At 38.0% G+C, this 23,190-nt stretch overlaps 1 protein-coding gene across 3 annotated transcripts in view; it reads left to right on the top strand.

Annotated features, from left to right (window-relative positions):
• The window catches only part of MRPS28 (mitochondrial ribosomal protein S28), a 210,416-nt gene that overhangs the window by 88,505 nt on the left and 98,721 nt on the right, over nucleotides 1-23,190 (top strand). The window contains exon 3 of one of the 3 annotated variants that reach the window (XM_026495845.4): nucleotides 19,949-22,061. The exons of the other annotated variants lie outside the window; for them this stretch is intronic. Within the exon in view, the coding sequence (XP_026351630.1) occupies nucleotides 19,949-20,114 (166 nt within the window). The 3' untranslated portion in view covers nucleotides 20,115-22,061. Of the gene's footprint in view, nucleotides 1-19,948; nucleotides 22,062-23,190 lie in introns of those variants that run through there. 3 annotated transcript variants of the gene reach the window in all.

Genomic DNA, 23,190 nt, shown 5'->3' with positions numbered 1-23,190 from the left:
ATAGCTTCTTTTTATTAGGTAGCTCATATTTAAAGTCAGTAATTTTCAGATGATCACAAGTCTAATATTAAATGAAATCAGAAAACAAATCAACTTTACTATATGTTCAGGATTTGGACTCAAAATAATAATAGATGGCAGATGTAGTTGTTCGCCTGTCATGTTAAACAAACAAACAAACAAATAAAAGGGAAGAGGAAAGGAATGAAAGACAATTTCCTTACCAAGCAATCACACAGTTTATTGTCTAGGAAATAGAAAAGAAGAAAACAGAGAAAAAAAGAGCCAGTTTTGTGTACTGTTGAGCACACAGATGTTCCTCTTGGCAGCCATACAGTACTAGTCAGGATTGGGGTTTTTGCAGACATAGAATGTGAGCCTTCTTTGTTGGAGACAAAGTGTTGCCTGTGGTGGGAATTGCTGCAGTGATGGGAAAGTATCGTCATGTATTGTTGGATTGCTGTGATTTTCAATAGAGACAGTACATTAAAGTAGCTTTGTGGGCAGTGGATTGTTTCAGCCAAGCCTGGCTAATAACACACTCATCTGGGCAAACTCTATTTAAAAGGTAGAGCTGGCATAGTTTGTGGTCATGGAGCCTGTCCCATACTTGGACACCAGAATTACTTTTTGCTAGCACTAGTTTTTAACAACCAATTTATTTAATGTGATCCAACAAAGGACTTTGCCACTATAAAGTTAGAGCTGTAACCACTTTTCAAATAGAACTATTTCTTTTTTTAAATTTCTTTTGTTTTTACAATTACTAGTCTATTTCAGAATTGTTGGAGAAAAGATCTTTTTAATTGAGTTGCTTCTTCTTAGCCCGCTTGTTTGTTTAGGATAAGGTTTTGCTACAAAATAGGTGCAAAACTTACGTGTTTTACATTAGCATTGGAGTATTTTTTGTTATATATAAATACTATTATTGTGAAATGTTTAAACCATATGTTTAAATCTAATCACTAGAAAGCAAAAGTAAGTATTTTTTAATTTGCTTGCCAATGTTACCTGTCCTAGTCTCCCCTGTAGTTTACTTGAAGTAGAACAGTTAGCTGTGCTGTACTAGATGTTAACAACGATCTTAACTGTGTTTTAAAGTTAAAGTTTAAACTTTAAGGATTGATCATTGAATTGTTTTTAGTTGCCCTCCCTTTCCCCCTTTTATGTTAAATATAATATCGAGTGAATTTTTATGGCCTTTTAGTTGCTAATGTAAAGTCTGAACAAGAAAGGAGACTATCAAAAGTAGTAGAGACTGGAACCTTTACAGTCACCCCTAATTAGATGGGGTTGGTAAATAAGAGATTGAACTAGTATGTTCATGGAGGTTTAGAGCTTGTAAGAGCCAGAAAAAAGCGAGACCTAGAGAAATTAATCAGTGATATTCTCTTCATTAGTGAGGAGTCAGAACCTAAGTGATTATAAGCTCCTGATTCTCACATTTAAAATGTTCTCTTCTGTATCCTTTAGCCTCATCAAGTCAAAGCAACATTCATTATCTAGGCTCCTACTCTGTTGAAGGATTCATCAGATATGATCCTTACCTTGAAGAAACCTACATTCTAGTTAGAAAACAAGGCATGCGCTCATTCAAAGTTGTTGGTAATGAAAGATTTAAATAGTTCAAGGCAATAGTAGAAGTCATACCTCAGAGCACTATTTAAATGGCCAGATGAACTGTGTGAACAATAATTATGCTTGAAACTCTGTAAAAAGGTATATATCTTTAGGCTAGGATAGTCAGAGGGAAACCTTTTTCATAGAAATTGGGTTTTGAGGGCGCCTGGGTAGCTCAGTCGGTTTAAGCAGCTGCCTTAGGCTTGGGTCATGATCCTAGGGTCCTGGGATCGAGTACTGCATCAGGCTCCCTGCTCAGCGGGGAGTCTGCTTCTCCCTTTCCCTTTACCCCTCCCCCTGGCTCATGCTCTTTCTCTTGCTCCCACTCTCTGTCAAATAAATAAATAAAAATCTTTAAAAAATAAAAAAGAAATTGGGTTTTGAGGTAGGTCTGGATTTTCTTGTCTGCCTCACTGGTGAATTTCCACTTACTCTACAAAATTTAACATAAATACCAGTCATTCCCCGTAGGGCTCCCTGACATTTTTTCCCTACTAGAACTATTTGCATTTACATATACCTCTAGTATAGTATTCCACATTTCGTTATAGTTCCTTTTCTCTCCTGCTAGACTGCTAAATTCCTTAAGATCACACTTATTCTTCATATCCTGAGTATCTGTGTGGTACATAATTATAACAAATACATGTTTCAAATAATTTAATATTTGCATGTACTCTTACAAAGAGGAATTCATATGACAATAACACATTGTTATGGACTGAACTGTGCGCCCCCAAAGTTTATATGTTGAAGACCTAACCCTTAATGTGACTATATTTGGCAATAGGACCTATAAGGAGGTAATAAAGGGTAAGTGAGGTCATTAAGGTGGGGTCCTAATCCGACGGGATTGGTGTTCTTGTAAAAGGAGGAAGAGACACATGAGCGCTCTCTTGCTATGTGTGCACAGAGGAAGGGCCGTGTAAGGACATAGTGAGAAGACAGCAGTCTGCAAGCTGGGAGCACAGTCTCTTCCAGAAGCCAAATTAGCCAGAACCTTGATCTTGGACTTCTAGCTTCCAGACCTGTGAGAAAATAAATTTTTGATGTTTAAGGCCCCCAGCCTGTGGTATTTTCCTATAGCAGCCCAAGCAGACTAATGCACACATATATGAACAACTAAGTGCAGGAGTAAACACTGCTTTAGAAAATTTTAAAAGTCCTGCATCCCTAGGTCCCGCTGCACATTTTTGAAAACTGTCAACGGCTGTCTATCTTTGTAAGGATCCAACTCTATTGCCAAGGCAGTTTGCCTGCCCCAGAGAACCTTACAGCCAGGCCTATGCCAACTATGATAGGAAGTAGGTGGTTGCGCACCTGCCTAAATTGTTTGTTAAACTAAGAAGAATACAAGCAGTGTATTAAAGAGTCAGCTCAGCTCTACTGTGATCCTGAATGACTTAGAACCAAGACGGGCAGATTATCAACAGAGCTAGGTCTGGTTGCTGTGAGTCTGCAGTTTGGTATGCCGGCACAGCCTAGCTCTCAGTGCAATGCATTTGCCCATGGACAAGTTCCTGATTAGCCCCTGAGCCCTCCCCACCCAGTGTCTTTCCATCCCTGTCCCCTACAATTCATTTTCCAAAGAGTGGCCAGAGTGACCAGAAGAAATTTCTCTTCTCCTCGGGCTTTCCATGAGCATCTAAAATAAACCCGAAACCTTTTACATTGGTGTATGAAGCATTATGTGGCCTGCCTCCTGCCTTCCTCTCTGCCTCTGGCTCCTACCCACCTTCCTGTCACCCAGGGCTCTCCAGGCACGCTGGTTTTCTCTTGCTTCTTCAATCATGCCAACTTTGTCTGACCTTAGAGTCTTTGAACTAACTGTGCCTCTGCCTGAAATGCTCTACCCCCATCTTCACATAACTGACTATTTTGTCATTCAGGGATCCACTTAAATGTCACTTCTTCAGGGATTCCTTCCTTCCCCACCCAGGCTAATGCCATCCCTCTCCACCATATCACCCTGTTTTCATTTTCTGTACAGCACTTCTATCTGCTTGATTTGTTGTCATTTTCTCCCGACCACAGTGTAAACTCTGTGAGTGATGGAACCCTGTCTTTCTTATACCCTGGTTACTCCGGCACCTAGAACAGTACCTGCCGCAGATGGGCTTTTAAGAAATACTTGTTGAATGAATAAACCAGTGAACAAATTGGCAAGTCGGAGTGCCAGATCCAGAGCAAGCAGTCATGCCAAGCCCATCTCCCGCAGGACTCCTACTCCGTTCCCATGTGCTTAGTCACATGGGTCCTGCTCTTGACAGAGAGGCCCCCTAGGGGCTAGAGACACACTTCCTCAAAAGTCCAGCTGCCATTGCTTATCTAGTAGATTAGCTAATTGACATCTATCAAAAGTTAAACCCAATTTCTGTGAATAGGGCGTCTTTGGAAACTTTTTGTCTATTGCTCTCCATCCCTAACAGGCATCAACCCCCTGCCACATCAGTTTGCCAGTTGCAGTAAACCTTATGGCCAGATCTACATTAATTGTGACAGAAAGTAGCTGTATGCCTGAACTATTTATGTGTTAAATTAGGGGGTATCCTGACTAAACTCTTACTGCATTCTCTTGTACAATCTTGCAAGAAATCCTTGGAGGGTAGGTACTGTGGTGATTCCCATTTCACAAAAGAAGATAGCCTTGTCTAAGATTGCATAGTCATAGAATTGTTCACATAAAATGAGAAAATTGGGAAACAGAATTGTTCTTAAACACTGTCAGTTTGTTATCCAAGGTTTTAGTTATCTAGTCAGTAAACCAATAAACAATGGCTTTCTTTAGCTATTTTTTTTAAAGATTTCATTTATTAATTTGACATAGAGAGACAGCCAGCGAGAGAGGGAACACAAGCAGGCGGAGTGGGAGAGGAAGAAGCAGGCTCCTAGCGGAAGAGCCTGATGTGGGGCTCGATCCCAGAACGCCGGGATCACGCCCTGAGCCGAAGGCAGACGCTTAACGACTGCGCCACGCAGGCGCCCCTTCTTTAGCTATTAATATGACATAATATTTGTTCTCTGAACAGAATTTAGCTGCTCATTCACCTTTTCTTGGCAAGTTAAAAAGCTCCAGGATCTTGAAATTTTTTTCTCCCGTTTTGTAGGCACTGATTTAGGAAGTCCATTTACATGGGCAAGGGAAGCTAGATGCAGGTAAATAGAATTTAAGAGGGGAACTGAGTGCTTGTCAAAAGTTAAGAATTTCTTATTAAAAATCACTAATCCCTTTTTGTTGTAAAGCAAAAAATTAAATCACTGTTCTGTCCTGCTTTGGTTTACTTTAAAAGCAGAAGAATTTATTTAGAGATACTTACATTAGTCAAAATACTAACCTAACACTGTTCTTTTGGAATTTTATTACGTTTTGAATGTTGTTTTCTGGGTAGTAAGAACTCTAAAATAATATCATTATCTAATCCCAAGGAAATAACCACAGCCTCCTACAAAATAAAAGCAAAAGCAAACAAAAAAGCTTTTATTTAATTTTAATCATAAATAGGTGCTTTGATTTTGATTCGGAGACTCTAAAGTATGCAGAATTTCATTCCAAGATTTTTGACTCTTGACAGTATTTTACTCTATTAGCATTCAGAGCAAAATCATTCAAGAGATACCAATGTTCTCAGAAACAATTTCTTTTCTTAAATCAGAAGGAAAAAAATTCCCTGTGATTTCCTTCATTAATACACAAAACAACCAATTCTCTTTCCAGCCAACTCTGTTAGAAATTCTTCCTCATACTAAACTGAAGTGTGCTAAGTTGGTCATCCTATAATTTCTACCCACTTTTCTTATTTCTCTTTTTTGGAGGTACACAGAATAGATGCACTACGTAAACATTGTGACCTCTTTAGTATTAAAGCCTTTCAGATTCTTCACTCACGTAATAAGGTCCTCTTTCTATTCTTTTGTTTTCTTTTGTTCAGCCTAAAGGAAAAGCTAAATGCTTTCCTTCCCTTAATTCATCATTCAACATAACATTATTTTACCATCTTCTTCGGGATGGACCCCAAATAACAATGACCCTATGATTGTGTTGCCCAGATAGATGAAAATTCTCTAGAGATGGTCAGAAAACTGAAAGGAGATTGGGATTATTATGTGGAATGTATATTTATACTAATTCTGCCAAAAATTCCACTAACTTTTGGGGGGAGTAAAGCCACATTGTTGACTTTTATTGAGCTTGAACTTAATCTAAAGACACCTTATCACATGAAATGCCTTTAAACTAGTTAGTTTTCTTTTTTATTTCTAATTTCTAGCTTCTCTAAGCTTCCGTGACCTCCATTTTTTAATTAAAGGTCATGAACTAGAGTGTTTAGTAGATACGCCCAGATTTGGAGGTGCAAAGGGCAAATATCAACCAAGGCTTGTCAGTGTGAAGTCATAAGCTCTATTCCAAGTCTAAGTGTCTTTTTAAAACCAACCTGACTTCAGTATTGGCCTGTGGTATGAGTTTTGTGTCCCACCCGCTGCACCTTCAACTCTCCCTCCTCCCCCCCCACTCCATCTTCTCTCCTCATTGACACTGGTTCTTGGCCTACACTGGAGACTGTTTAAAATTTAAAACACTTTGGATTGCATGAAGTCTGCAGCATGGGTCCAGTTCTTTTATAAAGATTTTCCTCGCTCACCCTTGCCTGCCCACATAAGCTACTACAATAACAATCTAAGTATTTGGCTTTCCAAAAAGCATCTCATAGTCTCATCTCTTGTCGAATGGGCACAGAAATCAGGACCAACCTGCTAAAGTAGTTCTCTGTCCCACCAAGGTAGAATATGGCTCTTCACTCCGTTTTTGACTCTGTGGGTTGGGAGGGGACAGGATAGTTTCTCTCTTTCTTGTTGGTATCCCCTTACCTCATAAAGATGTTGAGTAGGTATTTGTTGAAAATTCAACAATACTTATTTAATAAGTAATTAATTTAGAGAGATAGAAACAAGATTAAAAGAAAAAAGGAAACTCTGAAAATGGGTTGGTACAATGACTTTAGAAGTCTTCTGTTCTCTTAATGTAGTCAAAAGTGCAGAGAGTTAGGAACCTGGAGACAGAGCTTCTACCAGTGGAGGAAATAATCAAAGACATTTTAGAGCTGAGGTAATAAGGAGATAACATCTGCCATAAGGTAGTTTTCGAACTAAATTTACTCTTGTTGTATATGCTAGTAAGTGTTAGGTTTTCAAGTACTGTGGAAGTGATTTTGAAAATCTTTTGGTCATGAAAATACATCCTTAACTATAGTAAATCTTATATAGCCAACATAAAATGATTCAGCCCTTTGTTTAGATAAAAATACATATTAATCTCTTCAGTATTTATAATGGCAAAACAACTTTGTTCATCTCATATTTGACATTTAAAAGTGCAGTTCTAATTTTGACCTTCTACATAATGTCTGTACTGCATGCACTTGTTAGGAAATTAAAGCTTGAATTGGGCAAGATTCAGCTTGGCCCAGAAACTGCCATGAACGATTCATTTGGAATTTGATTGAGACAAAGACTCAGAGAATCTAACTTACGAATATACTAACCAATGCTTTTGGAACAAGGTCAGGGAACCAGACCCATTTGAGGAACTTTTTCCCAAATGTGAATGAATCTCCAGCTCTACCCCCATTGATTTTGATGAAGTAGGTCTGGGTTGGACCCCTGGCATCAGTATTTTTAAGAAAAGAAAAGAGAAGAGAAAAGGAAAAAATTGTAAAAAGCTTCCACGAGCAATTTTGTTATGCCTTCCAGTTCTACTCCCTGTAGAGTCAACAAAACTCTCTATAAATTACAATTTCTGGATTTTATTAGCCGCCTCCCTCAGCTCCAAATTTAAACTCAAAAGAATGCCTTCAATGAGTTTTGTTTTCCTTTTTTTCTTCTATATACATTGAAGATTGCTACTAGACTTATTCATTTGGACAGTGTTCTAGTATCTTCTATAAATCCATATTTGAAGTTACTATCCTTTCAGTTGTCTGTTACACCTTATATAAGTATGAATGTGGTGAATTTCATAATAGCTAATATTTATTGAGTATGTATTATGGCGAAGCACATTCCATACCTTATAATGCATGAAGGTTCACATCAACCTTGCCAGGTGGTATATATTACCCTCCTTTTACAGATAAATAAACAGTCCATTCAAGGTAAGTTTCTTGCACTCAGTCATAGTCAAACCTAGATCTTTCTATAACTATTTAAAGCTCGTACTCCTTCCTCTTTTCTACACTGACAAAACTTTTCTCTAGCAATAAATACGTATATTTGCTTAAAAATTATATGCCCCAAAATGTATGTCTTTTTGCTTTGATGTCATAATATTAGCTCCAGTTTGATCCCAGTGTTAGTCATCAGCATATTTCAGGTGTCTCATATCTTGATACATCTTATTTTGTAGCTCGGAGAAAAGATTATAACTGTCATTATTGATTCTATATGTAATATATTACATTATATGCATATTCCACATGATAAAAAGTGATGTTATTTATTATACATTTGAAAATATTTCAGTTGCACATTTCATAAAATAAATCAATGCTTGAATGAGACAAGACTTCTGTTTATTGACACAGAATATAGCTAGCACAGTAAAGGTTAAAAAGAACTTGGTTTAAGGGGAAAAAATCATTTATATTAGAGTTGCAGAAAAAAAATGAAAATCCTTATCTAGGACGATTGCAGCTTGAGGGAATGCAGTTTGGTATTAGGAACAATATCCATTGCTCATTGCCACAGTGGCATGTAGATTTCCAGTTGCCAGTAGATTTGCATTGTTTATTTTGGCTTAGTGGATAAGCACACTCTCTATAGTTTTTTTTTAAAGGGATAATCATTAATTTTTTCAAAGGGCTTCTGGTAATAATTCAGGTTGCAGAAGTTATAATAATTTTTGTTTCCCATTTACATCTTCTAATGACCTGGGATAATAAGTTAGAACTTAAGATTTGTGCTGCATTTCAAATTTTAATGAGTGGAAATATTGGAGAGCTGTAGAACTTTATGAACACTTTCTACCTTTGTTTTGTTAACCATGGTTGCTGTGCTTGATAATATGATATGGATAATGCAGTGGTGAAAAAATCTTGAAAGACATCTGACAGATTGGACAGAAAGAAGCAATAGACCAGATAGGTCAGGGAAACATGGCAACATGGTATTTTGAAAAAGTGAGACAAATCCAGAATGCACCAGGTAGTTTGCATAGGGTTCACTTGTTAATTGAATATTTAAGGCTATAATAACATTTTATATATTTTACATAGCTAATAAAAATTATTAAAATCTTTCATTTTGTATATATTCAGTTTTGCACTTAAAATCATTTTACACTATATCAGTTTTCAAATACTTATTAACATTGTATAGAAGTAGAAGAAATCCTAGACCTGCAGAAGACCTTAGATCTGTTCTAATACTGTGCTTTTGAAAGATGAGGAAATTGATGTCCACAAAGTTCATTTGAAGAGCAAAGTACACGCATTTCCACATGTGCTCTCTTGCTTGTATGTGCGCTCTTGTGCTCGCTCTCTCTCTCTCTTTCTCTCTCTCTCTCACACACACACGCACACGCACACATGGACAAGTTGCTGGCTTCACATACAGATCAACATCACTGTGAACGTTTGTATAAATTAGAAAAAATCAAATCGGTATTAATTGAACCAATAGACATATTTTAACTTTTTCTCTTCAAAAAGGAAAAGAAAAATGTACTTCTAGAGTCTTAAAACTTTAAATGAGGAATTGTATGAAAATCAGAAAAAGTTCTAAACGATTTTGACTCATTGGGATAAAAACATAGATGTCTAATGATTTCAAAAGAACTATTTTTAAAACCTCTGAGAATTATGATTACAGCGAGACATCTAAATTAACTCGCAAAGTCAGAATTCCTAGCAATATTCTCTTCAGATACTGAGATTTAATCCAAGCCTTATATTTGTCAGCTTTGTATTATTAATATATTTATATCAAAGAACTAGTCACAGGGATTCTCTCTGTTCTAAGTCTATGAGAACCATCACTAGCGTGCACTGACAGATGTTAAAGAATGTCTGTGGAAAGAATGTCAAAAACCTCTCCAAAGGAAAGTCTTTAAACCATGTCCTTAATAAAGAAATGCAAAACCAGATTTAATTGCCCTTTTCCTAAACAGCTCAGCCATGCAGGCTCATTTACGACAGCATATGGTCTGAGAAAGCGCACAGTGGAAGAGAGCAGTCATGGTGAAGGCTGGGATTGAATCCATTTAGCCTGGAGTTCACAAAGATCAGTCAGAGGCAAGCACTTGAAGTTAAAAGAAAGAAACACACCAAGCAGTAGAAACACAGGCTATTTTTATTTTGAATGTACTCATTGGAGACATCCTATTTGCCTTTCAAGACAGCAGTATACAGTGGTTTTAGTATAAAATATAAGATTTCTGAAAAAACTAATATCTGGGATGTTTTTCCTAATTAAAAAAAAAGAAGTAAAAAAAGAGACAAAATAGCATGAAGCCACAGAGATTTTTTTTCTGATCTTATTATTTGTTACCACTGAAAGTAATCATTTTTCTAGTGGGGGAACAGTCAAAATAATGGGTTAGATGACAGTAATGTAGCCTATGTTTTATTTAAAAGGGAAGACATATATAAGCTTATATGGAGTGGTAAATTCTTACCACCCTAAAGGGATTAAGTTTATAGTTCTTGCCAGAAGTCACAGGTAATTGAGAACTTGAGAAAAGGAAAAGGAAACAAAAGCCTGTGAATCCTTTCATACCACTTTGTGGCATTAGGCAAGTGATTTTATTTCCATGTATCTTAATTTTATTCCTGCAGTATGGGGGAAGCTCTCTTTATGAAGAACTTAATTATAACCTCAAAATATCTAATAAGACGGTTCAGTTGCTATGGGTCTAGTACAATGTCACACACAGAACTGAGGAAGAATACAAAACGTAACAGAAAGGAAAGACATGTTTGAGGGGTTAGTAATGGCAAACGGGTATCTGACTTTATTATTGCTGAATCTAGTTGGTGGTATTTATTGTAACTAATTAGTTCAAAGTGAGGTTTCCTGCAAAACTAGCCTTTTTGCCTCAAAGTATATTTTATATATTGTGGGACAAGTATGCTTACTTGTCAGTTTGAAGTGGTCTAGAGCTGCACTGTGATGTGGTTTTTTAAATGTAAATCTAAATTAAATAAGTATAATTTAAAAGTTCAGTTCCTTACGCTAGCTGTGTTTAAAGTGCTCAGACCTTATCTAAAGTGTTTCTGTTATCACAAAAAGTTATGTTGGGCTGTGGTGTTTGTTATTGATATTTTAGTTAAGTTTTTATCAGTGCATTTCATTGAAAATAAGAACATAAATCATGTATTTTAGATGGCAGGTATAGAGGGGACTGATCTTCTACCAATGCAAAGAGTAGGCCAAAGGTTAAACTATAAAGAGGATACACTTACCACGTGTATCAAAACACAAAAATGAAATGGCTTGTTTATGGTGATGTGTTTTTTCCGAAACAGTGAACGTTCTGAACAAAGTCAGTCTTCTATTCACTTACACAGTAATCACACTTTTGGAAATTTAAACTTTTATTTAAGAAAATAACTTGTTGGGGCGCCTGGGTGGCACAGCGGTTAAGCGTCTGCCTTTGGCTCAGGGCGTGATCCCGGAGTTGTGGGATCGAGCCCCACATCAGGCTCCTCCGCCATGAGCCTGCTTCTTCCTCTCCCACTCCCCCTGCCTGTGTTCCCTCTCTCGCTGGCTGTCTCTCTGTCAAATAAATAAATAAAATTAAAAAAAAATAAATAACTTGTTATCTTTAGCAGATATAGTTCTAGGCTTAGCTAATTATAAGTAGGTTTTCCACCCACATCAGTGTCTAGCACAGATGCAGGACAACTGTGTTGTGCAGAGAGTTCTGTATATTACAGAAAGTCTGCATTCCACCCACCCTCTGCTAAATGTCAGCCTCATCATTGTGACAACCAAAAGTACCTCTAAGTATTTCCAACACATTTTAGAAAACCTGTGCTCTATGGTGGCCCAATATTCAAGACCGTGGGCCCGTCCAGCCTCTTAAGATAATCATCTTAAACCTATTTCTTTGTTGGATACTTTTTATTGATTTGTCTTTTTCTTCCATATTTTTTAAATTGAAAACATTGAATTCTTCTTTTAACACCTGTCCTTATTCACCCCTAATAGGGTAGACTTAATTAAGTGACCAAGGATAATAAAAGAAAATTTTTTTCTTTACATTTATTATGGATTTAAGTTTATATCCCTTAGAAACTAAAGCCGTATGGCTTTGTATGGCTTTGCACATTAGCTCCATGAGCTTGCAGGAAAGTCCTGGGTTTCCTTAAGAAGCACTTCGGAAATAAAACAGAAGTAATTATCACAGGGCCATGATGTGTCAATAAAATGAGAACCCATTTCTCTTCCTTCAAGAAAGATAAACAGACTTAAAATCTAGAGCAGGGCTGCTTAATCTTAGAGGTCCATGGGTGGCCTTCAGGTCATCTGTGAAACCCTTTCACACTGTAGCAAAATTTTGTTATGGGTATCTGCGCATTTTTAGAAGAGTGCATTGATAACAATCAAAGAAATGAGGAAGAACTGGATAAATAAAAGAATAATAAAACGCCATTATAAAAAGAAGACAGAGGAGACAGATTCAGGTTTAGAAAAATCATGAAAGGGGGTAGTTGATTAGGTTAGAAGTTAAGGCTACTGTTGAATTTAAAATGAAGCTAAAGATTGCTTCTTGGAAGAACAAATAATGAATCTACAGAAATTGTTATCTACCTCTTCTAAGAAATGGTATGTGCTAAAAAATACAAGTAGATTCATAAAAGGCTTAACTCCACCAAAAGTTCATGAAGCAAGAGGGATAGCAGAGAGGTACAATGAGACACCTTTTCCTGCCGCTCAAGCTTCCTGAGCCCCTCCCGAAAAGAGTACGAGAGTAGATAAATCACTGTGACCCTTTTGTGACTGACAGTATATGTGGTTTTCTTGTTTCTAGTTATGTTGTGGTCAGTGCTGGGAAATGCGGACCATTCACTGTGTAGTTCTCTGAATTTTACTTGCTTTTGTTCGAAACTATTTTGCCTCACATCCTCATTGGAAATTCAACGTTCATGTCAAAAGAAATGGTTTTAATTTTTGTAGAACGTTTTTGTTATAATGTATTTTAAGAGAAGAGTGCTTATACCATTAAAATAAGTAAAATTTGAATCAAAGCAAATATGGGAAGAAAACCCGCCTCCACATTTCCCTTGTGTAGGAATCTTCTTTTGATTCAGTTGTAACTGCAATGCTCTTGTGCTCTGCATCACTCCAGCATTCAGGATCAGTTTTTACTGGGCTGGTGTTGATGATGCCGATGCTGGTGGTGGTGGTGAGTGATGTGATAGCTAACATTTGTGAGCGTTTATAAGGGCTCGGCGTGTGTTCATTTATTTCATGCTCACAAGAACCTAGGACATGGGTTCCCATTTTACAAATGAGGACACTGAAACAGAGATACAGTAGCTCAGTTTCGTGTTTATTTATAAGTGATAAAACTGTGCACATGTCTAGTTATCTGACTCCAGAGCCCATGTTCTCAATCACTGCATTGCCTTTTCTGGGTTTTTATATTTAGGCCAAAATCTTTGAATAAAGTGACCATTTAAAGGCTGCATAAACAATCCGAGGAAAGAGTTTACTGGCATATTCATTTTTTGTTTATTTTTTTAAAGATTTTATTTATTTGAGAGAGGGAGTGCAAGAGAGAGCGCTAACAGGGAGAAGGGGCAGAGGGAGAGGGAGAAGCAGACTCCCCGCTGAGCAGGGAGCCAGACTGGAGGCTTGATCCCAGGACCTGGAGATCATGACCTGAGACAAAGCCAGATGCTTAACAGACTGAGCCACCCAGGCGCCCCTGGCATATTCATTTTAAATCTTGTTATGTGGAACAATGGAAACCCAAATGGGAAGACTAAGTAACATTAGTGATTATCAAAGACTACAGTACTGAAGGTTCACCTCGAATTACATTGGAAGAAGTGGAGTTCTCAGAAATACATTAGTTATTTCTTTTTTTTTTTTTCCTTTAATAAAGTGTTTCAAAGTTAAAGCAAGGATAAACTCCATATTAATTGTATGGCTGCTATTTCTGTTGGAGAAGTATGCTGATCTTTCCATGTCCTGGATTTTCCAGAGCAGAGGGTCTGAGTGCAGGGGAGGGAGCCCCACTGCAGGCTATCAGTGGGCTTTGTTCAAGGAACTCTTTTTAGGTGCATTCCTCCATTATACATTCCTGACTTTTTTTTTTCTTTCTTTCTTTCTTTTGTTTTTTTAATCTATCTAAATTACCCCAAGAGACTGTTGTCACTTATGGAAAACATCTGTTACTCTGAAGCTTGTTAATGGTGGCCACAAAGTTTTGTCACAGGTCCTCATTTTACTGGCCTTTTGCATTCATGTACACTGTCCTGTCCTCCTGCACTTGACTGTATATAATAAACGTAATTCTAGGCCAGATTTTCTCAAGTGGTGACTAGAGGAGCCTGAGTCAGAATCACCTGCGAAGCTTGCTAAAACGGTAAATTCCTAAGTTCCACCTCAGATCTGCCAGCCCACTCTCAGGGTTGCTTCCCTCCATTTGCGTTATTAACCAGTACCCCAGAGTTTCTGGTACACTGGAAGGTGTGGGGACCACTGCTCAGAGGGCTACGCTATGTGAAATGTCTTCATGGTACTATAAGGGACAGATATGAAACCCTGCCCGTAAGGATCTTATAGTCTGAGAAAGGAGATAACACGTGGAATTAACCGTAATAATAGAGTAAAAATGAAGTACCATAAAAGTAGAAACAGCTACTCTAGATAGCAGAAGTAAGAGAATCTTTTAAAGGGTTTTTTTGTTTTGTTTTGTTTTATGTAGTGCACAATATGTATATTTGGATAATTCTTCTTTCAGCACACATAAAGGCCTGCGGTTTGCTTTTCATCTCCCATTTCCATCTCACTGGGTAATTCCCAGAATTTCCATACTTTGTAGAGATGAAGGCAAAGCTTTCATATCATTAAAAGCTACTGCATCTGGGTGACATAGTTGGTTAAGCTTCGTACTCTTGGTTTCAGCTCAGGTCATGATCTCAGTGTTGTGAGATCGACCCCTGCATCCAGCTCTGCCCTCAGTGCGGAGTCCGCTTGAGATTCTCTCTCCCTCTCCCTCTCCCCCATCCCACTTGTTCTCTCTCTCTCTCTCTCACTCTAAAATAAGTAAATAAATCTTAAAAAAAAAAAAAAAAAAGGCTACCACATCTAAAAATGGGGACAAACTTTTGCCTTCCATAAATTACCAAGCATACTGGGCACCCATGGTGTTTCTGTTTTTATTTTAATTGGAGATTTTTGTCATTAATATGACAGACACAGAACCACTTACACTGTGAACTTCTTCTTTACTATGACTTTGCCCAGAATTTCTTGTCCTTAGTGTTTGTGACATGTTCAACTGTTTTTATAAAAAGTCACTGTTCAGCTCATGATTAGTTTATAATCTACCTATGAGTAATGCTCCTAAAAATAAGTAAAAAGAAATAAGCCAACAATGAACAATGGAAGAAGAAAACTAACATTTATTAGTCACTACATCCTAGGCATAGTCCCAGGCAAATTTCAGAGAGGTTAAGTAAAATGTACCAGTCCACACAGCTGCTAGAGCCAAGAAAAAGAAATTCTAGATCATCTGTGATCTGGTGGCTTTTATCAGCAAGTATCATATTAATTTATTGACAGACATTTGAGTACCTGCTGCATCAGCGTACTGAAAGGGTACAGAGATAAATAACTGTGGCAGCTCTTGGGGAGCATACAGACTAATGAGAAATCAGAGCATACAGATAACCAATACAAGTATGGGAGGGGCACTAACATTTGCAGTCATATGCTAAGTGTTTTCAACATATTATCCCATTTAACCTTCACCTGCAAAGTGGTCGGAATCACTGTCATTGTAGATGAGAAAATTGTGGTTCAGAGAAAAAGCAAGTTACCCAGGGTTACCCAACTGTAAGTAGCAGGGCTCAGATTTACATCCAAGTCTATGACCGCAAAACCTTTTTCTTCCATGGGAATTCCAGTGACAGACTCTTCGTTCCGACAAGCAGAATATCACGGTTCTCAGGAGCTGCATTTGCTGTATCCAGTTCTACGTGGAACTTAAGAATCAGTGGGATAGATGATAAGTTCAAGCAGTGCTGGCAGTAGAAGCAGAGTTGCAGAGATACAGAGGAACAGAAGTATGTGGGAATGGACACTGGGCCAAGATACGGAACCCATCTTGAGAAGCAGGCTAGAAACGTAGGCTCTGAGAAGATCACGTCAGACCTCAAGCTTCAGCTAAGGGGTGACGAGACTTGAAGGGTTAAGTTCAAGAAATATCCTGGGGCGCCTGGGTAGCGCAGCCATTAAGCCTCTGCCTTCGGCTCAGGGCGTGATCCCGTCGTTCCGGGATCCAGTCCCACATCGGGCTCCTCCGCTGGGAGCCTGCTTCTTCCTCTCCCACTCCTCTGCTGTGTTCCCTTTCTTTTTTTTTTTTTTTTTTTTTTAATGATTTTTATTATATTATGTTAGTCACCATACAGTACATCCCCGGTTTCCGATGTAAGGCTCGATGATTCATTAGTTGTGTATAACACCCAGTGCACCATGCAATACGTGCCCTCCTTACTACCCATCACCGGTCTATCCCATTCCCCCAACCCCCTCCCCTCTGAGGCCCTCAGTTGTTTCTCATAGTCCATAGTCTCTCATGTTTCATTCCTCCTTCTGATTACCCCCCCTTTCTTTATCCCTTTCTTCCCCTACTGCTCATCCTAGTTCTTATGTTCCATAGATGAGAGAAATCATATGATAGTTGCCTTTCTCTGCTTGACTTATTTCACTTAGCATGATCTCCTCCAGTGCCGTCCAAGTTGCAGCAAATGTTGAGAACTCGTTCTTTCTGATAGCTGAGTAATATTCCATTGTATATGTGGACCACAACTTCTTAATCCAGTCATCTGTTGAAGGGCATCTCGGCTCCTTCCACGATTTAGCTATTGTGGACAGTGCTGCTATGAACATTGGGGTGCATATGGCCCTTCTCTTTACTACGTCTGTATCTTTGGAGTAAACACCCAGTAGTGCAATGGCTGGATCATAGGGTAGCTCAATTTTTAACTTTTTAAGGGACCTCCACACTGTTTTCCAGAGTGGCTGTACCAACTTGCATTCCCACCAACAATGTAGGAGGGATCCCCTTTCTCCACATCCTCTCCAACAATTGTTGTTTCTTGCCTTGTCTATTTTTGCCATTCTAACTGGCGTAAGGTGGTATCTCAGTGTGGTTTTGATTTGAATTTCCCTGATGGCTAATGATTTTGAACATTTTTTCATGTGTCTGTTAGTCATTTGTATGTCTTCATTGGAAAAGTGTCTGTTCATATCTTCTGCCCATTTTTTGATTTGTTTATTTGTTTCTCGTGTATTGAGTTTGAGAAGTTCTTTGTAGATCTTGGATACCAGTCCTTTATCTGTAGTGTCATTTGCAAATACATTCTCCCATTCCGTGGGCTGCCTCTTAGTTTTTCTGACTGTTTCCTTGGCTGTGCAGAAACTTTTAATCTTGATGAAGTCCCATGCTGTGTTCCCTTTCTCGCTGGCTGTCTCTCTGTCACATAAATAAATAAAATCTTTAAGAAAAAAAAAAAGAAATATCCGTTAAAGAAATGAACTAAACTTACTAACTGGTTGTTGCAGAAAAGGACGGGAGGAGGAGTCAACATGAATCAAAGCTAATTGGATGAATTACTGTGAGTCATGCTGTAAGGACAAATGAAATAATCTGTTAGAACATAGGTTACAGCTCCAAGTAATATAGAAAATAGTGTTCAGCTTTACCTCGTTTGTGCACTAACCTTATTTTCCCACTGGTTAATTCATACAATATGTCCTATAATTGCTGTTTTCTAAGAACATAAAGCTATGCCTCAATTACTATTCTAGGATATCTCTTTAATTTTTAAAACAAAGATAGAAAGTAGGATCTGTGCTGTCAAATGCACACTCATGTATCCATACATGTAAATATACATATAGAAGGACTAGAAAATATGACTTCACTATTTTACAGTTTTACAAAAGAACATTTATTTCTATAATCAGAAAGAAAAATACGTTTTTATAAAACCAAATAGCCTGGGACGCCTGCGTGGCTCAGTCAGTTAAGCATCTGCCTTCGGCTTAGGTCATGATCCCAGGATCCCAGGGTCCTGGAATCAAGTTCTGCATTGGGCTTGCTGCTCAGTGGGGAGTCTACGTCTCCCTCTGCCTGCAGCTCCCCCTGCTTGTATTCTCTTTCTCTGTCAAATAAATAAATAAAATCTTAAAACAAAACAAAACAGAAAAAAACCCAAATAGCCTTCATGTTTACTTAATGGACCATTTATAAATTTCCTCAGAACACCTAATAGACGTTGTGTGGAGATTCTTCATTATATGGTCTACAAAATTCCTTTTCCAGTGACTTTTTTGGAGAACTTTGTTTCTTTACTTTCCATTTATGTAAATTATTTAATTTTAAAATTAACTTAGAATACTTAAAGGGCACAGGCATACCTCAGAGATAATGCAGGCTTGGTTCCAGACCACCACAAGGAAGCAGATATTACAATAAAGTCAGCCAAATGAATTTTTTGGTTTCCCAGTGCATGTAAAAGTTACATTTACATTGTACTTTAGCCTATTAAGTATGCGATAATAGCATTGTGTCTAAAAAAGCAATGTACAGTTTGCCCTTGAACGATGCAGTGGTTAGGGGCTCTAACCCCCATGGAGTTGAAAATCTGTGTATACTTTTGGACTCCCCAGAAACTTAACTACTAACAGCCTACTGTTGACTGGAAGCCTTACCGATAATATAAATAGTCCATTAACATGTATTTTGTATGTTATGTGTATTATATATACTGTATTCTTATAATAAAGTAAGCTAGAGAAAAGAAAATGTTACCAGGGCGCCTACGTGGCTCAGTCAGTTAAGTGTCTGATTCTTGGTTTTGGCTCAGGTCATGATCTCAGGGTCCGTTCTGGGCATGGAGCCTGCTTAAGATTCTCTCTCTTCCTCTCCCTCTGCCTCTCCCCTGTTCCTGCTTATTCTTTCTCTCTAAAAAAACAAAAACAAAACGAAACAAAAGATAATGTTATAGAGAAAATCATAAGGAAGAGAAAATACATTTATAGTACTGCACGGTATTTATTGGAAAAAATCCACATATAAGTCAACCTGTGCAGTTCAAACCCTATTCAAAGGTTAACTGCATATACTTTAATTTAAAAATACTTTATTGCTAAAAACTGCAACCATCATCTGAGCTTTCAACCAGTTGTAATTACTGATCACAGATCACCATAACAAACATAATAATAGTGACAAAGTTTGAAACATTGTGCAAATTAGCAAAATGCGACAGAGATACAAAGTGAGCAAATGCTGTTGGAAAAATGGCGGCAATCCACTCGTTCAACACAGGGTTGCCACAAACCTTCAATTTGTAAAAAATGCAATATCTGCGAAGTACAAAGGGAAGCACAATGAAACAAGGTATGTCTGTATATTTAGATTTTTAAAGATTTTTGGATTTTAATCAGTAGCAATATTTTCATTCTCCTGCATCTTTTCGTAATGTTAGTATTACACTCTTAAAATACTTGATCAAGGAAGAAGGCAAATGAGTTTAAATTTTCATTTGGTATTATAAATATGATTTTATTGACCAAGGTGAGCCATCATGCATGTTATGGCTGTTATTACACTAATAACAGTGCAATTAAGCCCCAACACTAAGCTTCACAGTTAGACATTTTTCCATTTTGCTTTTGTACAATTCCCTGTACTTTAAGAGCAGATTTTAACTTTAGAAGAAAAAATGTATCTGGAAATCTTTTTTTCCTCTTGATGTCACTCTCTGATTTTAAAAAATGAGTGACATGTTAAAATAAATGTCAGTTTCAAGAATTGACTTGTTTGAATTTTGGTTTGGACTGTGTTTTTATTTTGCTTATAAAATCTTTAAAAGTCTCCTTAAGATAAAAATTCTGATACATCTAAATTACTTTTCTGTCAAAAACAGCTATTTCTCAGATGCTGGTATAAAGTTTTTTTTTTTAAAAAGATGTATTAACTTCTTTATTTTGAGCCACCACATTAAAATTAGAATTTGAGCTTTACCTTGAACTAGTGGTTCATATTGTGATATGCAGAATTCATGGAATTGTTTTTCTTACTATTTAGGAAATACCAGAAGGGAACCAGAGTCCGGCTGCGGCTATTAGATCTTGAACTTACATCTAGGTTCCTGGGAGCGACTACAGATACAACTATACTCGAGGCGGATGCGGTTCTCTTAGGAGTCCAGGAGAGTAAAGACGCAAAATCCAAAGAGGAACATCGTGAATAAGAAACAAACGTTGCTTAGTGCATTCACTCCTTTTTTGTTGAACCCAGATATTCATCAAGAATACAATTAGAAAAATTGTGAATAAATGATTGAAAGAAGACATAATAAATGAAAGCTATAATAACAGTTCTTACTCGTTAGAATTTTCTTTAGCTGTTTCTCCCCTCTCCACCACCCCTTTTACACCCATTCCTTCTTTTGATTGGAGTAATATAAACTATTCTGAGAAATTCTGTCATTCAATTAATATGTTTTGAGAGTGCTTGCTATGGGCCTGGCACTATTCGAAACAGCAGTAAACCTATTAGACAAGATTGCTTGCTTTGTGGAGTTTCCCTTTGATTGAGGAAAATAGAAAATAAATGGGTGAAATATATAGCGTGTTAGACAGTGATATGTGCTAAGGACAAAATGAAGCAGGGACGACAGAGGACCTGAATAGACATTTTTCCAAAGAAGACATACAGTTGGCCAACAGGTGCATGAGAAGATGCCCAACATCACTGTCATTACAGAAATGCAAATTAAAACGCAGTGAAATCATCTCCCACCTATTACAATGGCTGTTATCAAGAAGATAAGAAATAACAAGTATTGGTGAGGATGTGGAAAAAAGGGAAGCTTCTCGCACAGTTGGTGAGCATGTAAATTGCTGCAACCACTATGGAAAACAGTATGGAGTTTCCTCAAAAATTTACAAATGGATGGGGCGCCTGGGTGGCACAGCGATTAAGCGATCGTCTGCCTTCAGCTCAGGGCGTGATCCCGGCGTTGTGGGATCGAGCCCCACATCAGGCTCCTCCGCTGGGAGCCTGCTTCTTCCTCTCCCACTCCCCCTGCTTGTGTCCCCTCTCTCGCTGGCTGTCTCTCTCTCTGTCGAATAAATAAAATCTTAAAAAAAATTTACAAATGGAAATACCATATGATCTAGCAATTTCACTTCTGGGTATTTACCTGAAGAAAACAAAACACTAACTTGAAAAGATACATGAACCCCCATGTTCTTTGCAACACTATTTACAATAGTCAAGATGTGGAAGCAACATTAGTGTCCATCAGTGGATGAATAGATAAAAAAAATGTGGGGTGTGTGTGTTTATATATATATATAATTCAGCCATAAAAAAGGAAATCTTGGCATTTGCGACAACATGGATGGACCTTGGAGATATTATGCTAAATGAAATAAGAAGAAAGATAAGATAGCATATTATCTCACTTATATGTGGAATCTTGGGGCGGGGGGAAGCTCATGGATACAGAGAACAGACTAGCACTAGTTTCCAGAGGTGGGAGTGGGGTGTGCAGAATGAGTGAAGGTGGTTAAAAACATACTTCACACTTTCAGCTACAAAATAAGTAAGTCCTAGGAGGTAATGTACAGCACGGTGACTATAGTTAATAATACTGTATATTTGAAAGTTGCTAAGAGAGTAGATCTCAAAAGTTCTCATCACAGACAAAATTTTGTAGCTATGTATGGTGATGATGTTAACTAGACTTACTGTAGTAATCCTTTTGCAGGAAATATCTATGTTAAACACTTGAAACTAATACAATGTTATATGTTAACTATATCTCAATAAAATAAAGCAGGGAATGGAGTTGTGAGGTGTCAGAGTGACAGATTGAAATTTAAGTGTAGTGTCAATGGAAATCCTCACAGAATCTGCTTTTTTGTAATGTATAGTTTTTATTTTTCCACTGATTATTTAGACAAATCTCTCCTTGGGGCGCCTGGGTGGTTCAGTCGGTTGGGCATCTGACTCTTGGTTTCAGCTCAGGTCGTGGTCTCGGGGTCCGGGGATCGAGTCCGGGCATTGGTCTCCATGCTCAGCGGGGAGTCTGCTTGAGATTCCCTCCATCTCCCCGTTCCCTGCCCCATGCTCACATGTGCTCTCTCTCCCTCTCTCTCAAATAAATAAATAAAATCTTTTTAAAAAGCTCTTTTACGAGCTTATCTTTTTAATTGAGGTGTAATTGACACATAACATTGTATCAGTTTCAGATGCACAACGTAATGCTTTGGTATTTGTATATATTGTGACATGATCACCACAGTAAGTCTAGTTAATATCTGTCACCATACATAGTTTCCAGGAATTCACTTTTGAATAATATCTGAAGGAAATGAGGGAGCTAGAGCTGGCACATGAGTATCTGGGAGGGAGTATTCTGACGGAGGAATGGCTAGTGCAAAGGCTCTGAGGCAGGACTGTGCTTGTCCAGCTTACGGAACAGGGAGGAAGCCATTAGTAGCTGAGAGTAAGAGGAGTAGGAGCTGAACCTGAAGAGTAGGAGAGGCCTTGTAGGTCCTGGTATGGACTTTGACCTTTACTCTGAGATGGAGGGTCTTCGAGAATTCTGAGTGGAGGAGGGATATACTCTGACATTTTAGCCGGATCCTTCTGAGTAGATTGAAGACGAACAGCAACAGCGAGACTTATGAGGAGACTTGCAGGTAATCCAGATGAGAGGTGATGGCAGCCTGGATGAATGTGGTAGCAATGCAGGCAATGAAAAGTGGTTGCAATCTGGATATATTTTGAGGGTAGAAACAGTAGTATTTTCTAACATTGGATATGGATTAGGAGATCAAGAGACCAGTGAGAATGCCTTTTCATCTCTTATGACACCAATCTAAAGACTACTTTTTAATCACTCAGATTCCCAGTTACATTGGGTTGAATAGTGCCTCCCCCTAATTCATGTCCACTCAACCTATGAAGGTGACCTTTTTTGAAATAGAGAGTTTGCAGATGTAATCAAGTTAAGATGAGGTCATGCTGGATTAAAGTGGGTCCTAAATGTAGTATGACTGTTGTCCTTATATGAAGAGGCAAATTTGGACACAGACACACAAACACAGAGAATGTCATGTGACAACTGAGGCAGAGAATTGCTGACAACCACTAGAAACTAGGAGAAACTTGTAGAAGAGATTCTCTGAGGTCTCAAAAAGGGAACATCCCAGTGACACCTTGATTTCAGACTTCTGGCCTCCCAGACAGAATGGATTTATGTAGTTTTAAGTCACCCAATTTGTGGCAATATGTTATGGCAGCCCTAGGAAACA

This window comes from Ursus arctos, unplaced genomic scaffold (genome assembly GCF_023065955.2).
Source record: "Ursus arctos isolate Adak ecotype North America unplaced genomic scaffold, UrsArc2.0 scaffold_6, whole genome shotgun sequence".
Lineage (NCBI taxonomy): Eukaryota > Metazoa > Chordata > Mammalia > Carnivora > Ursidae > Ursus > Ursus arctos.
This window is presented reverse-complemented; position numbering and strand designations above follow the sequence as displayed.